Source organism: Trachurus japonicus, chromosome 20 (assembly GCF_045865225.1).
Source record: "Trachurus japonicus isolate A0001 chromosome 20, Traja_1.0".
Taxonomy (NCBI): Eukaryota; Metazoa; Chordata; class Actinopteri; order Carangiformes; family Carangidae; genus Trachurus; species Trachurus japonicus.
Window position 1 is genome coordinate 4942823 of NC_140926.1, and position 17023 is coordinate 4959845.

The 17023-nt window shown below is 44.2% G+C and overlaps 2 protein-coding genes across 2 annotated transcripts in view; both read right to left on the bottom strand.

Annotated features, from left to right (window-relative positions):
• Positions 1–17023, bottom strand: part of zeb1b (zinc finger E-box binding homeobox 1b) — a 72808-nt gene that overhangs the window by 24881 nt on the left and 30904 nt on the right. The window lies entirely within an intron of this gene.
• On the bottom strand, positions 1578–3076 carry LOC146966209 (zinc finger BED domain-containing protein 4-like). Its single transcript, XM_085763955.1, has 2 exons — positions 2498–3076; positions 1578–2222 (listed from the first exon to the last, which is right to left on the bottom strand). Exons 1-2 carry the CDS (start codon positions 3074–3076, stop codon positions 1578–1580), a joined length of 1224 nt encoding a protein of 407 aa, XP_085620081.1.

A 17023-nucleotide genomic window follows, 5' to 3' on the forward strand; every position in this document is an offset into this window, starting at 1 on the left:
GGAGTGAGGAGGGTTGTAAGCGGGAAACACCAATTAAATACATCATGGTCCAACTTCAGCTGATTAGATGAATCTTAAACGATCCCCATGAGGAGAGGTCGTTAAAGCAGCGGGAGGATGAGACAGTGAAGGCATCACCACCGCCACCACCACCAGCCGTTCACATGGAAACAGCTTCAGGAAAATCTGCAATATTTATCATTTCGTCCACATGGAAACTGTGAATTTTTTTTCTTCCTTTTCTTTTGGAAACAGACCGCAGAGTCGTAGTGTTTCCATGTAGCCAACCAAAACGCACCATTTGTGAGACGATGATGTCATACTGTAGCTAACCTGCAACCTGAGCCACACTGCTAGGCGTCACCTAGCAACAACGACAACAACAATGGCGGACGACTCTGCATGAAACACAACCATTTAAGCCCCAGTGTGTAACTTATTTGGCTTTTTATTAGCAAAAATCAAATCTGTCTTTCATAAATCTGTATTTCACTGAAGTGGAATCACAGCTGCATACAAATGAAAGCTTCCTGGTTCCTTAGAATGAGTTGTTACAAGTCGTTACAAATACATAAGTGGGCGACGCACCGAACCGAGGCGGCCATGTTGCATCGCCATTTTTTTTAACGTTGAGTGGCAGCGTGACCGTAGGTAACCACGGAAACTGAGCGGAGCTGTGGGCTCGGCCTGTTAAAACTGTCACCACTGTGTAGTGTGAGGAAGGACGGAGGCACTGGTGTTGCATTCAGGTGCAGTCAGGCAGACGGCCGTCAGCGGCAAACCAACCGGATGTCATTTTACTCCACCAGAGAAAAAGACGGTAAAACAATACCACATCACCATGACAACATATTGTCACGCCTGTATTGTTTACATAGACGCTTGTTTATCCTGTTACATGCAGCGTCTGTTGTCTGTCTGACGTCTGCCAGTTTTCACGTGAATGCAACATCAAGAATACGATCCGATATGCAACCGCACCGCTAGATGGGGGGAATTCCTACATATTATACCTTTAAATCGTAATATTCAGTGTTGGGCAAGCTACTTGGAAAATGTAGTGAGCTAAGCTACAAGTTACTCTACATGAAATGAAGCTTCACTACACTGAAGCTACCCACCAGAGAAATGTAGCAAGCTACGCTACAATAAAATGACAAAAGTAGCTTAGCTACATCAAAGCTTCTTTTTTTTTTTTTTAACATCGAATGAACTTCATTCCAAGTCATTGCTATCTAGTGATCAATGAAACTGTGAGACAAACAGATCAGATCAGTTAAATTGTTTATTATACTCACATAATCACCACAAAACAACAGGTGGTGTGTGTGTGTGTCTGTGTGATTTCTGATAATTTAGGTATAAATGACCTCAGTAACTTTGTTCAAACCACAGGAGCAAAATTATCAAGACCTACTCCAAACAGAAACAGCTTGGCAAAAAATCATGTCCACTGCACTGGCAGAACAAAATGTGTGCCTGTGTGTGTTTGAGAGAGAGAGATAAATCTATTTCTCTTAATGGAACGAGAACAAGAACAATTTTAAAAGATACAAAGGCCATCATCCTGATCTTGCTTACAGCAGGTGCTTGTTGACACGACACAACAGAAGCTTTTCAAAATTGCCATCAGAGAGGCGGTTTCTCTTTGGTCTGAAAATGTCTTTCCCTACACTAAAGAGTCGTTCACAAGCTGCACTAGCAGGGACTCCTGTGTTGTACTTGACGAAGATCTTCTTCATCGTTGGCAGGTTTTGGAATGTATTGACAAGGTTGGTTTCAGTTGATTGCAAGTAGCTGTCTAGTTCATTTAGAGCTGTTCTTGTTCTCAAGGATGGGAAGTATTCAGTGACTTCATCATTGTCATCATTTGGATCCTCATCCTGCATGTGATCACCTGCAGATTGAGTTTGAAGCAGGTTTACTTCGTTTTTCAGGTCCGACAGTATACCGGGCTTCTTCTCAGTGGGGATGTAGGCCAATCTGAATTTGGGATGACTCGCTGAGGCTTTCAGCAACCTTGGTTCTTGAAAAATGTACTCAAACCTCCGCTTCACCCCCTTGATGATGGCATCTACCAGGGGCTTACAGTGGTGTAGGTTCGTCTCATTCATCTGTTGCATCCTCTCAAGAAGAACCGAGATTGTCGGCACCAAAACACCTGCGTAGGCCATTCTGTCGGACTGCAAAATATCAAGGGCCTTGGCCAGGGGTCCCATAACCTGAAAGATATACAGAAAAAAAAGAAAATTACTTAGATAAATAAACATCATCATCATCATCAGTGTTATTATTATTATTCATAAGCATCATCATCCTAATAGTAGTAGTTGTTAAATATTCAGTTAATAGCCTGGTGTTAAAAAAAAAAAAAAATCACTGCACTAATAAGCTTACTGATAGGTATGTAGTTGCCTTTATCTTTACACAGACACATGGATTACATCACCAGACACTAGTCACTCCATGTAAATCTCAAACTCAAGGAAATATTTACCTTAACATACTCCTGTATGAAGGTGAGTTCTGCTGCTTTGAAGCGAGGAACCTGAAGCTTCTCACAGGTTTCATGAAGGTCTTGTTCCTTTGTCAGGATACAGGTACTCAAGCGCTCCATGGCATGGTAAGTGGAGTTCCATCTTGTTGGACTAGGAACTATCAGCTGGCAACCTAGCTTGTCTTTGATGGTGTCGGAAGCTTGTGTGCTCCTGTTTTGCTTGTTCCATAGTGCCTGGCATTTGCTGATTGTTGATCTTGATATTTTTTTGAAGGATTCTGACTGGGTCAAAGCATCCTCAATGTCTTTTGTGGCAACCAGGTTAAGGGTGTGGCAGGCGCACCGCTGATGAGGTGGGAGACTGTAGTCTTCCTCAGTTTCTTTTAGCATGTCTGAAACATTTATGAAGACAGGATGTCCCTCCTCTTCCTCATCATCATCATCTTCTTCTGTCTCTTGGATGGTTCTTTGAACTTCTGCAAAGACACTGAAAGCCTTCACGAAATTTGAACCATTATCTGTGGTTGTGACAGTCACTTTGTCTTTTATGTTGAAATCTCTGTGCACATCCTCAACCATTTCAGCTAAAACATCATGTGTGTGGCGACCTATGATCCTGCGACAAGCTAAGGCCCCAGAGGAGATGCTTAATGTTTCTTGGTTAATCCAGTGGATGGTCACTCCAAGGTAGCTTCGGTTGTTACAGGACCATGCATCTGTAGTGGTGCATACATGGTTTTGTTTGGCCAAAGTCTCAATCAGAGCGCTTTTCATTGAGGAATACTCCTCATCAAGCATTCTTCCCAATGTTCTTCTTGAAATCAACTGTCTTGATGGTAAAATTTCACGGAATAAATCCCTATACTCTGGTCTATCCACTGTATGTAGTGGATGCATCCCTTGAATTATGAAGTTTAAGATCAATTTGTCAAATCGCTCTTGGGTTACGGAGGGATTACCGCCCCTGAAAAACTGAGCCACACTGCCTTGTTTGGCAGGGACAGGGTGTTCCGCATCCATTGGTGCACTCCTCTTCTTGGCACACTCACGTGCGCTCTTGCGTGCCATTTCCAGGGCGGCAACATTAGCTGAGTGGAGTCTCTGTAAAAGAAAAACAAAATTTTCAAATGTTGTAACGTTACTATTCAGGTATAAATGAAAACTTTATTTTAAAATCTTTGGATAATCATGTGTCTTACTACCACTGCAACATTATTAACATAACTGAACATAAATAATGTATAATAGTTGCAAAACTGGTCATCGTTCTTAAATGTAGCTTTATTTTTCAGTTTGTGTAATTCTAATTAGTCATTGTAATTCAGTCTTGACTTGCATTTTTTTTCTTTTATCTACCTCATTGTTTTGTGTTTTGAATGTTATGTACGTACAACCCGTTTATTTCCCTTTGTATTAATAAGGTAGTCTTGCTATGGATCCTATAGGCTATCTATTAGCCCCCATTCTGTGTCTGCTTCTCTAACTACACAAATATCAAATTATCCTAAATTGACCACAACAATTTTATTTTGTAGAGAAAAAAACCTGCACAGGTAATATTTCTGAGTAACATACACTAAAGTTATATTTTCAGCTTCTCCTGTCTTCTCATTTTTCTTACCTCTCCCTGCCTAACGTTCAAGTTATTCTTTTGCTGCTAAAGGACGGTTGCTATGCTAGTTAGCTGCTCACACGCGCACAACACGCACGCACGCACACACACGCGTGCATGCACGCACACGCATACACACGCATACACACACACACTGTTATTCTTTTGCTGCTGAACGACGGTTGCTATGCTATCTGCTATGTTAACTGTTGAAGTTGTGATGGCTTACCTGTATGTGTGTTCTTAAATTGGTGTTTGACGTCTTGGACGTCGATAGTAGTTTCTTTTTCGGGCCGCACAGTAGACACTGGAAAGTGTGAGTGGTTTGTGTGGACTCAATAAGAGTCATGAACTGGTTGAGGTATGGCCAGGGTGACGCCTCTGTATTTTCCCCCTCCTCTGCTGTCTCTGCACTCTCCATCCCGGCTGCATCCATTCTGGGCACCTTAGGGCGGGCATCAGCAGGAGGATAGGTAGGCACGTATGGATACGTAGGGTACGTAGGCTACGTGACGTGAGAGATGCGTTTAAGGTTTAGAAATGCCTGGGAAATTGTAGCTTCTGTGGACGCTACCGCGCTATACGGCCACGAAAGTAGCTTCACTACTGAAAAGCTATTTGATGTAGAAAAGAGCGACGTTACGACCACGCTACTGAGAAATGTAGTTAAACTAGTAACGTCGCTACTTGTAACGCCGCTACTGCCCAACACTGGTAATATTATAACAGTTCTTATTCTTTGTTTTTGCTGTTTATGTGTGTGTGTGTGTAGCATCACAGCGCCACACACAGGCCAGGTGTAGCTATATTATGTGCTTCAGTGGTTTTACTGCACACAGACATTTCTCAGAAAACTCCTTAAAGAACGAAGAAGAAAAAGAGAAGATCGTTCAGGGAATAAACGGACGATCTGAGGTCTGAGGTCGGGGTTCGAACGTTGGAGATTTGGAAACAACGGCGGCGTCGACTCGTCGTGCTGCAGGAAAACTGAGAAAATTCACACTTTAGACGCCGACAGAACCGGTGTGTGAGATCATTAGACTGCCGGCTGAAGTGTGTGTGTGTATATGTGTGTGTATATGTGTGTGCATGTGTGTGTGCATGTGTGTGTGTGTGGGAGTCGCTGCTGTGACCCGGTCGGTTGTGTTATGGGCTGAAGGAGCCAGGAGACACAGAGACAGCCGACCTACAGAGAGGGTTATTACAGGGAGTAAATTTTCCTGACCGACTGTCTTCTTCTCCACAGCCTTGTGTGTGTGTGTCTGTGTCTGTGTGTGTGTGTGTGTGTCTGTGTGTGTGTGTCTTCTCATTTCCACCCTGCTCCTCCATCTCTCAATTCCACCTGTGTTACTTCCACCCACTCTCCCTCTCCCTCTCCCTCCCTCCCTCCGCTCCTCTCAGGCGGCTACAGATCCTCTCGGAGGCCAAATCAATTCTCCAGTGAGAGCAGCTCCGTCAGCAGCAGAGGGCCGAGGCTTCACACACACACACACACAGAAACACACACACACACACACAGACACACACACACACAGAAACACACACACACGGCAACAACACACCACCTGCATTCACTACTACGCTGAATATGCACTGCCAGTACAAAGCACCTGAACGTTTTCTTTCTTCCTTTTTCTGTTTTTTTTTTATCTTCTCCTCTTCTCCTCTCCCCCACCCACCCACCCACCCACCCCGCCTCAACCTCACCCACTCGCCCACCTCTTTCTGAAGTGGCTGCTAATGTTTTTTGGTTGGTTTTTTTTGTCAGAGTTGGAGGTAGAGGAGGAGGAGGAGGAGGAAGAGGAGGAAGAGGAGGAGGTGGATCTGTTTCAATCAATGAGAATTGTTTTGGTGAGGTCTCTTGTCTTTGTCTATACACGCTGGGTCATTACAACCGGTCGGTCGGTGTTGTGTTTTTCGTACAGACTCGGTAGACGTGCAGAGGTTCAGGAGAGGAGGGGAGGGGAGGGAGGGAGGGAGGGAGGGAGGTGTGGGGGCGGAGGGATGAAAGGTATGAGGAAGAGGAGGAGGAGGAGGAGGAGGAAGAGGAGAAGCTGTGTTATCTGGCGAGTCGTACACGGGGGGTCGACGCTGCAGCTGCGAAATCCTACCGGGGTTCATCAGCAGAGCTTTTCCATCTCAACCTCTTCACACTGTGTTTTTTTTTCTTTTCTTTAAAGGGATCGTTCAACATTTTTGGCAAATTGGCCTATTGTCATAATCTTTATAGTCTAAGGAGTATGTTTGTTCCTTTAATTGTCGGTGCAAGCTATTTTTAGAACGGTGGAGCAGAGCCGCGAGCTGCTCAGAGCTACGCTACGGAGGCTCATGGGATTTCTTGGTTTCCCTCATCAAATACACAATCCAACAACTCCACAACGCTCTGGTGGACAAGTTGTGACCTGCACATTCACCACGCTATGAGATAATAACACAACGTTACCAGACAGAGTTGTTTTAGAGGGAAATACAGAGACTGCTTGCTGAAAAACTGCACCCGACGGGAACACGCATCAGCGGTTTTGCATGAATTTCCCTCTAAAACAACTCTGTCTTGTAACGTTGTGTTATTATCTCATAGTGTGGTGAATGTGCAGGTCACAACTTGTCCACCAGAGCGTTGTGGAGTTGTTGGATTGTGTATTTGATGAGTATGATGAGGAAAACCCAAAAAATCCCATTAGCCTCCGTAGCGTAGCTCTGAGCAGCTCGTGGCTCTGCTCCGCCGTTCTAAAAATAGCAATAGCAATGGACCAATTTGCCAAAATGTTGAACTATCCCTTTAACATGGCGATGGAGCGAAGCCGCCATGTTGTTTTTGTTTTTGTTGTAGTTCTCCAGGATGACACACTGTTTTAAAAAAATATTATTAAATTATAATGTGGTTTACAGTCCAGTTCTGCACCAGGTGATGTTAGCTGGAGACTGAGAAGCCGCTGCAGCCACTCAGGTGTGGAGCTGAGGTCAGCGATTACAAAAAGGCAACAGTGTGAGCCGGCGGTGTCAAGAGAAAATGATCGACTATGAAGCTGTGGAGAGAAAAATCAATGCGGGAGGTGGCAACGAAGAGAAAAAAGAGAAGAAGTTAAAGAAAAAGAGAGAGAAGACAGTCAGAGAGTCAGAGAGAGAGAGGAGACGCTGACGGTTCTTCCTGTGCCAAATGGTCGGCGGTGTTGAAACAAAAAAGTGTGTGTAGATGTAACACCTCGCGTCAACAAAGTTGCTGCGTTTGGACAGCTGGCCTCGTTAGCGCTAGCATGCTAGCACACAACAGGAGGACGACTCCTACGCTTCAGAGAGAGAGAGAGAAGGAGGGAGCAGTGGTAGGTGGAGGAAGTGAAGAGCTCACTTCTGAAAAAGTTTGCTTTCTTTCTTTCTAACGTAGGTTGTAGGTTCCTCCAACACCTGAGAAAATAACGGGACCCCCGGGTCACATGGTGGTCAGTCACGCTCCGAAACATGCAGCAGCAAACTGGGTCAAAGCTCAAAAGTTTCCACGTATCACAGGATTTTAACTCATTTTTATTTTTTTATTCTTTATTATTTGATGCTTATCTCTTTCTACTTCTATACTTCTGTCTTATTTTTATCTTTTCTCTTGTGTTTCCTCAGAACCAAGACTAAACAACAGACGTCAATCTATGGAATAATCTGGAGAATGCATCACCATAACCTCATTAATGGAAGTGGGATGATCAATTCATGTAAATTAGAGCAATGAACTGTGGTGCCTGCTATGCTGTAGGCTACAGCTTTTTCCTTTTTCTTAATTCTTCTTTTTTGACTTTAGAAACAGTAGAGACATAAAGATTGTATAGTTTTTAATATAACCTTATTTGTAACAGGGTATAGGCTACAGTTTCAGCCTACACCTTTTCAGTCTAAATGTCTATTCTACACTTTCTTTATTTACTTTAATTGTTTGATTTGCGTATTTTCTGTTTTGTCACTTTATCTAGCTGCTGCTGTTTTTATGTTGAGCTGTAATTTCTATGAGGTGCCATGTCAAGACCGACATAAACTAAACAACTGAACTCCTCACTTCAATTTGTTAGACAGAGTTTCTTTGTGCTGCTTCTTTCTGCATGATGAAACATGCTCTGTAAAGGAAGTTTGACTGATTGATTGACTGATTGATTGATTAACTGATAGATGAGGGAAGCATTAACTCTCTAATCCTGATGTTTGCAAACAGGCCGACCATGTGACCGTCTCATATCTGTGGAGTCTCCTGCTCCAGACACAAGACAGTCTCATGTCAGCCACACTTCTCCTCCTTCTCCTCCTTCTTCCTCCTCCTTTACTGCTGCTGCGGTGTCAGACAGGGATGTGTGTTGTGTTGTTATGACACCTGCCGCGCCGTATCAATTACTCCTAAAAACGGGGCGCGACGTAATCCTCGACAGATCTGCTGAACGCTGGCTCCTTTCTCTACCAAACTCCCCGACACTTATTCCAGACTCTCGTGTCATCCGAACCCCCCATCTCCCCTCTAACTCACCCCCCATCCCTTCCCCCTCTTTCGTCCTGATTAATGAACATTTCAGGAACTTCAAGTCGCTGCGACGACACCGGGTCACGGTGGCGCTGGTTTGTGCTTTTTCCATGGCAGACGGTATCTCAGCCTCGGTGGGAGCGAGCCGTAGCTATCTCTGTGCTCTGAGGCCTTCAAGGTGTGAGTGAGTGACTGGTTTAATAACTGTAATGCTTTGGGACAGGAGGAGGAGGAGGAGCAGGAGGAGGGGGGAAAACATATATAAACTCCTGCGAACAAACACATTAGCGTCTGAAAATAGGCTTTTATCTTGATTCATTAGCTTTAAGGACGTCTTGTGTTGTCTTGTCTTGTCTTGTGAGGAACCTGAGACGTAGCTATAGGCCGCCTTGGCCCGGCCGGCCCGGCTCCATACCAGAACACGTAGTAGGTGGTATGTGAGGAATGTCCAACCAAAACACTTTTCTCCCAGTTTGGCTCTTAAAGAGACAGATCAAAGGACGGCGTTTCTTGTCCCTGCGACTAATTTCTGACTGACACGTCTTCTGAGGTCGACTGCTGCTGCCGCCGCTGCTGCTGCTGCTTGTGATTAGACAGATTGACTCATCGAGAGCAGCAGCAGCGACTCTTTTGTCTGCCCCCTTCTCTCTCTCTCTCTCTCTTGTGTCTCTATATTTAGCCTCGGTTTGCAGCTCCCTCTCTCTCCTTCTCTCTCCTCTCCTCTCCTCTCCTCTCGCTGAGGTACACCACTTATCTCATTTGGAGCTCAGGGCCGGGCAGGCGGCGGTGAAAACTACCACAGGCATCCTCAAAGAGCACACAGGCTCCTTGCCGTCACAGAGTCTGCCCTCGCCGCTCTGCAGTGCCATTTTCTCATGGAAGCCAACCACTACAAAAAAAAAAAAGAAAGAAAGAAAAAATCCAACCCCAATGTAAAAACAAAGCCGTGCCATTCAAAACCTCAAGTATGTACGTCTCAAGGTGAGGCGCCTCATTCAGCTCTGAGGTAAACGCCGCTGGTTTTGTTAAAACAACGGCCTTCCTCCCACAGAGCCAGGAAGGTCAACTCGAGTGCCGATAACAAAACAAAAGAATTGGGGATTTTCTTTTTTTTTTTTCACCGTTAGCTCGTTCACAGCAGCAGTGATGATGATGATGATGATGATGGTGTTGGTGGTGTTGACCCTGATAAAAACCACTCACATCTGAAGAAAACCGAGCTGTTAACTGGTGTAGCTGTGACACATTACGGTGTTTTCTCTGCTGCAGGTCTCAGGAGACCACACCACCACCAGTCACACCAGTCACACCAGTCACAGTCATATCCTGCACAGAGACACGGCTCTGAAAACTCCCCAAATGACTCTTAGTCATTGTTCTGAAAAAAGCAGACGCACAGTATGGAGGTAAAAATAGCCCCCGAGCCGCCCCGAGAGCTTTCTTCTCCTTTTTCCTCCTATTTCTTCTGCTTCTTCTGGTTGTTTGAATCACAAAGAAAAAAGGGGAAAAAGGAGCTCGTTTCAACAACAACAACCTGTGGAGGTGACTGAGCTGCTGCTGCTGCTGCACAATGAGCTCTTGTCTTCCTTAATGATGCTGATCGAGGTTTTAACACGTGCTGCTGCTAATAGACCACCATGGGTCACCTGGTCCCCCCCCCCCTCTCCCCTCTGCTTCTATCTGATGAGCACTTTCCATGATAACACTAATGCTAATGGAGGCTATTGTTCTCTTAATCTGCATGATGACACTTGGAAGTGTTAAAGAAAAAAGAAAAAAGGAAAAAGGAGCGGGTGGTGGGGAGGGGGGGGTTAATGAGCGCCAGGAAGAAGAAGAGTTTAACTGCACCTCGGAGAGAAAACGACTCAAACCTCCGACATTAAACTGGTTTTTATCATCAAGGAGGATCTGTACTGTTCACTGCTGTACATTTCATACCTGTGGGTTAACTACAAGAAAGCAAGCATGAAAACATTACAGGTTGTGTATAACGACGCATTAAGAATCTTACTTAAACGACCTTGATGGCTGAGTGCGAGTGAAATGTTTGTAAATGCACGTGTCAACACCTTTAACGCTGTACTCAGAAACCTGATGTATAGATGTATGTGTCGGTTTGATGCCTCAGAAAACCAGATAGATAACAACAGTTTGATCCACAGCAACTATAGTTCCACCAGGTATCAGTCTCTGTTCTGGAGACTAGGCCTGTAACGATACACCGAAGTCACGATTCGATTCGTATCTCGATTTCTGACCCACGATTCGATTCAATTCGAATTTTATTAAGGTTAAAAAAAGAAGAGATTTTGATAGCAAACACTAACTAGGGCTGCAATTCAATTCAATTTAATTTATAAAGCGCATTTCATGCACAGGGCAAACTCAATGCGCTTTACAATAGTTATGCAATTATAATACAATACAATTTAGCCGACCAAAATCTCATTGGTCGATTGGTCGCAGGAAAAAAAAACAACATTTGGAGCCGTGTCTTGTCAAAATTAAGTCAAAATCAATATGACTGAACTGTATATGAAAGGCTATAGGGCTTTTAATTTGAAGGGTAATGATGTAAATCCCCATCTCTCTGTTTTAGCTCTATTCTCTTTTATTGTCTGTTGTGTTGTGTGTCTGTTGTTGTGTTATGTCTTGCTATAAAGATATATATACAGTATGTAAGTGGAAGTTGCTACGACGACAACGACAGCGACACCCAGACAATAGAGCGACTGCAGCTCCGGGTACGAGTCGGTGTTTCTCTGCACGGTTAATGAGCCACACACACACACACACACACACTGCTGCTGCCTCTGGCTCCTCTCAGCTCTTCTAAATAAGGCCAGGTGGGCTGGTAGGGTGTGATCACACCACACACACACACACACATTCACAGAGAGACACACACATTCACAGCAATGCCCTGGCCACCAAGTTTACACTAGTCTCCAAACCCGTGTTTATGTTGGAGGTGAGACAGACCCATCCAAGGTAATAACTCTGGTACACCTAAGTGAGGGCAAGGAGTGTGTGTGTGTGTGTGTGTGTGTGTGTTTGCATGTGTGTGTGTGTGTGTGTGTGTGTGTGTGTGTGTGTGTGTGTGTTTGCATGTGTGTGTGTGTGTGTGTGTGTGTGTGTGTTTGCATGTGTGTGTCTGTAGGTGTGTGTGTGTTGCATGTTGTTAAGCCATCCAAAGGCATGCGTGGTATGTGGACGGCTCTTAATGGTTACAGCTGGTCACATGACCTCCATCACACAAGAAGGAGAAGGACATGATGAACTATTAGATGAGCCACACACACACACACACGCACACACACACACACACACACACACACACGCACGCATGCACACACACATACACGCACACACAGCTGCTGCCCACTCAGGCTATCTGACCCTGGATCAGTGAAGAGGCCTGGACCAGGTCTCAAACACTCAGCAGGTCTGAGGTGAGAGAACGACCTCTCTCCTCCCCCCTCCCCTCCCTGAAAACTCAGGCAGGTGACCGGGGGGGGGGGGTACAGAAGGTGAGGGGTGGGGTGGGGTGGGGGGGGGGGGGGAGGAAACATCTGCTGTTGATTGTAGAAAGAAAACCTGCAGCTTCCTCCTGCTCTGCTCTGTTTGGAGCTCTACTCCTCTTCTTCTAAAACACTCACTTCTACTTTCTTTCATTACTATGCAAAATCATTTGAAACTTACCTCACTTTTATCAACAGGACAATTTAAAACCATAACTACATCTTATTTGACCTCTAACTGCTCGTGCTTTTAACTATGTTTCAATTTACCCTATAGTCACCTTTAAATTCTGGTATTCTGTAATGCTTTTGTATGTTTCAAATGTCTTGTCTTCTGTCCTTATATGTTTCATCTTGGCTATATTGTAAATGGTTACTCCTCAATATATTAAATAAAGGTTATGAAATGAAATGAAATGAAATTTATTAATTCAGCTCAGATCATTTCTGCCACTTCTGGTTGAGACTGGACGGAGAATCGAATCTGTCACATGAGCCGTTTTTTTAATCTTTTGTTTTCTATTGAACTGTTTGGAAGAGTTTTGTTGAAGTCAAATATGATTAGAAATTGATTTATTACAGGTTGTGTTGTTGTTACTGTTCATTATTTTGTAGTTTTTTATGTTTTTTTCATCTTTAAAAACCATAAAAAACTAGTTGTTCGTTTGTTTTTACATGTGAAACATTTCGACGTTACCTGAAAACATGAGAGCTGAGGAAATAGATGAGTAAATGCTCATTATTTTGTAGTTTTTAATCGTTTTTTATCTTTAAAACCATAAAAAGACTAATATTCTGTACTGTGATGTTTTCTAATCCAACTATTAGTATATTTCTACTATTTATCAATCTACTACTAGTATTAGTTTTATGTTATAAGCGACTGACAGCAGATGTGACCTCACCTCGATCACCTGTGGGTATGACTGTTATTATTTCCCCTCCTCCCCCCTCCCACCCTCAGGTTTCTTCCTGTTAAAAAGGGAGTTGTTTTTTTTAATTATGTTATTTTTCCTCCCCTGCTGTCACCAGGTGTTTCTCTCTCTCTCTCTGTCTCTGTCTGTCAGAACTTTAACATGATGTTGTGTTGGTTCAGACTAAAACTAGACTTTTAAATTCACATAAAAACATGTTAATCCGACTGAAATCGGACGTTTTGAGTCTGAAAAGTCAAATTGGGAATCAAATCTATCCTTGAAATTCAATTTGATGTAATAACTCAGGCGTAAAAACGTCCGACGCTAACGAGCTGGGAGTCGTTGCATCGTCACCTATCTATCTATCGTACAGTCGGACAGACGCGACGTCAATAAACCGATTCTCCTTCCTGTGATTGTAAAGCGGGACAAGGACACTCGTCCAATTAAACGCTCTGGTCGACCTGTAACTGTGCAAGGTCGTGACCCCCCCCCCTGTAAAGAGCTGTGAGATCATCTACAAATACATCTACAGTATCATACAAACTGAGCCGTGTGTGTGTGTGTGTGTGTTTGCTCTCATGTTATTTGCAAATGGAAATCACCAAACCACAACGACGACAACAGCATTTCCTGTGTCACCTCAGTGTTTGTGTCTCTGCTGCTGCTGCTACACACCTGGATAAACAGTTGTTTCCCTTCTGTCTCCACTTTAAAACACAAACTAATGCAGCTTTAGTCTCCGTCAGGTCTCAGAGAGCGAGATGAAACGTCCCTTCCACCTCTGCTGTCAGACTGCATTCAGCCCACAGTCTCCCACTGATGCCATGTGAAGGTTGCCCTCCCGCCCCTCTTGCCCCCCCCCACCTCTCTGCCCAGTTTGCGTCCAGGCCTGACACTCTGACTGAGGGTATTATTAGAGCGAGCGCCTGGAGGTATATCCAGCCCGTTTATAAATGCAGTCACTTACATCAGTCGCATCGAACTTCATCACTGAGCTCGTTTTGCTTTTTTTTTTTATCTGACTCTGCTTTCGATGACGCAGCTCGACATCAGCACGGAAGCAGGTCGGAGTTTATCAGGACGAACTGTTGATTCAGCTCTGCGTGCTGCACCTTTAATCCACCTGGCTGTTCTGCATCAAACATGGAGGTCAAAGCTGATGAGCTACAGGTCACATGTCTGACTCCTGAACTCCTGCAAGTTAGCCACAATGACGGCGTTATACCGGCTTTATGTCGGCTTTATGTCGGCTTTATCTTGGCTTGATACTAGATTTGATTGGTTCAGTTTAAACAAGCAAATAAGATGTTTTCTTTAAGATAAGAAAAATAACAAATCATACCATATAAAGAACATATAAGAAAAATAAATAAATAAGAAGCTATGCACATTTTAAGTGCATGCATTTGTAAAGATATAATGTATATAATAATGTAATGTGCAACCAGAAAAACACACAATAGCATCGTATGTGTATAAAAGCTGAAGGCCGAGGTGCTTTAAAAGTTTCCAGTTGGTCTGTGCAGTAAGTTGCATTAGTTTAAAATCAGATCTACATGTTATAATATAATATGATGCATTCTTTATGGACAAACAGAGCTGGACTAGAAGATCTAAATGTGATCTAATCATGTCATATGAATGTGTAGCATGGGTTTGGTTTCCCGTCACCGTCGTCGTCCTGGTTGCCGCGGCAGCCCAGCAGCTGAGGTGTGTGTTTAAATATATGCAATGAGCAATAACGGTGTTATCCAACCTGCCTGTGTCATGCAGGTCTATATTAGGTTAGTGTAGCACGGGGCTGTTGCATTTTAGGAGCAGGTGACTGGACATTCCTGCCTGTATTAGGCCTGACAGTTTACTGTGGGGGAGTACGGAGCAGGGAGAATTACACTGGGCCATGAAGAGGGAGGAGGGAAAGTCCACGGCCAAACACACACACCATCCCTCCAGAGTGGAAAAATCTCATTAAATCTTTCTTACCTGTAGCTTTTTACCTCTCACACACACACACACACACACACACTTACACACTTATCACCAGCATCTCTTCATTACAGAAACCGAACGCCACTGTCATCAGCACTGTTGCACTGCAAAAACTCAAATATCTTACCAAGAATATTTGTCCCATTTCTAGTCAAAATGTCATTTCTAGTCAAAACAAACCTCATTCTACTTAAAATAAGACTCATCACATAAAAAGTAGCTTGTTTTTAGACACTTTTTACTTCTTTCAAGGATATTTCACTTGAAATAAGTAGAAAAATTTGATAATGGAGCAAGATTTTCTTCCTACAAGCGCAACAAAACTGCTTTCACTGGCAGATTTTTCTACTTATTTCAAGTGAAAATATGTTTGAAACAAGTGAAAATGATCTAAAAACAAGTTAATATTTAGGTGATGAGTCTTATTTTAAGTGGAGAGAGATTAGTTTTGACTAGAAATGAGACATTTTGACAAGAAATAAGACAAATATTCTTGGAAAGATTTTGAGTTTTTGCAGTGTGTGTGTTTACACTCGACACAATTATTCCCTGTCTTTGTTTGTTATGTAGATTGATGCAGAGTTTGTTTTGTTTTTTTTGCAGATGTGAAAAAAAGATGTTGAGAGAAGAAGAATAAAAGGTAAAAAAAAAAATGGAGGAGAGAGCAGAGCTACTAATGGCTTAAAAAAAGACAAAGCTGCCCTGTCACATACGATGCTCATCTGAAGTGATGGATGCCCCCCAGGGGGGAGGAGAGGAGAGGAGGGAGGGAGGGAGAGTCACAAACTGTCAGAGAGAGGAGATGTAAAAGGTTGGAACGAGGGAGGAGGGAGAGAGAGGGGGAGAAAAATGAAGGAATGGATGTAAAGTCAAAAAAGCGAGGGCAACAACGGACAGACAGGGTTTTACATTGGTGTGTGTGTGTCAGGTGTTGACACTGTGGCTCTGCCTGACAGATGTCCCATTGAGGTGGGGGGGTTGGGGGTTGGGAGGGGGCCGGGGGGGCAACAGGCAACACACACACACACACACACACACACACACACGCTCATGCACGCAGATGCACAGACAGGTGGAAGTGCAGAAATAGCAGCAGAAGCTCCTTCTTGTTTTTTGGTTCCATCTAATTTTACAACAGTTGCCAGTTTGTCCCGTTTATAGCAATCAGCAGGTCAGCACACACACACACACACACACACACACACACACACACACACACACAGACACACACATAGACACACACACACACACACACATAGACACACACAGACATACACCTCGGTGACGCCGCACCCTGAGATCCATGTTGACAACCCGCCGCCGCTGCCGCTTCACTAATTCTGACACTGACGCGCGAGAAAAAAAAAAAAAAAAGTGCATCGAGCAGCTCTTCCTCTCTTTGTAGGAAAAATCCTCCTCTTTGTGGCATTTTGACAACAGCTGACCACTTTCTCATTTCTCCAGAATGTCAGCTCTGTCACAAGACTCCCGAGGCCAAATGTCCTGCCTGCACAACCCCCTGACACACACACACACACACACACACACACTCACAGGGGCACATAATCGAACACAGTGGCCCCGGGGGCAGTGAGTTGTCACAGTGGTTTCTTGTTATTCATGTGGAGCGGGGAGGAGAAAGGGGTTAATGCTGTAAACTTACATCTTACAAAAGCTCTTTTGTCACCTCAGCTCCAAACACCGACGTCCTTTCCTTTCTCCTCAGGCAAAGTGGCCTTTTCCCCGTGTGATCAGGAAGGGTTACCCCCCCTCTACTCCCCTTCCTCCCCCCTCCCTCCCACCTTCACAACAGCGGCCTCCAGGGCAACCAGAGCCGAGGAGCAGCGAACCAGCACAGCTAACCCCCATTAGCCCGCTGCTAAACGAGCATGAGGTCGGCCCACGCTCGGCCCACGGTCGGATGGACGGTTACAGAAATCTGTCTTGTTTAACCAGGCGAGAACGACCAGAACAGGCCGTCTGTGTCTG

Bases quoted from the DNA above. Each gene is read 5' to 3' on its own strand.
- LOC146966209 (XM_085763955.1), bottom strand. From the start codon at position 3,076: ATGGTTGAGGATGTGCACAGAGATTTCAACATAAAAGACAAAGTGACT. The intron at 2,223-2,497 runs GTAAATATTTCC...TATATCTTTCAG, and splicing joins TCATACAGGAGTATGTTAAG to GTTATGGGACCCCTGGCCAA.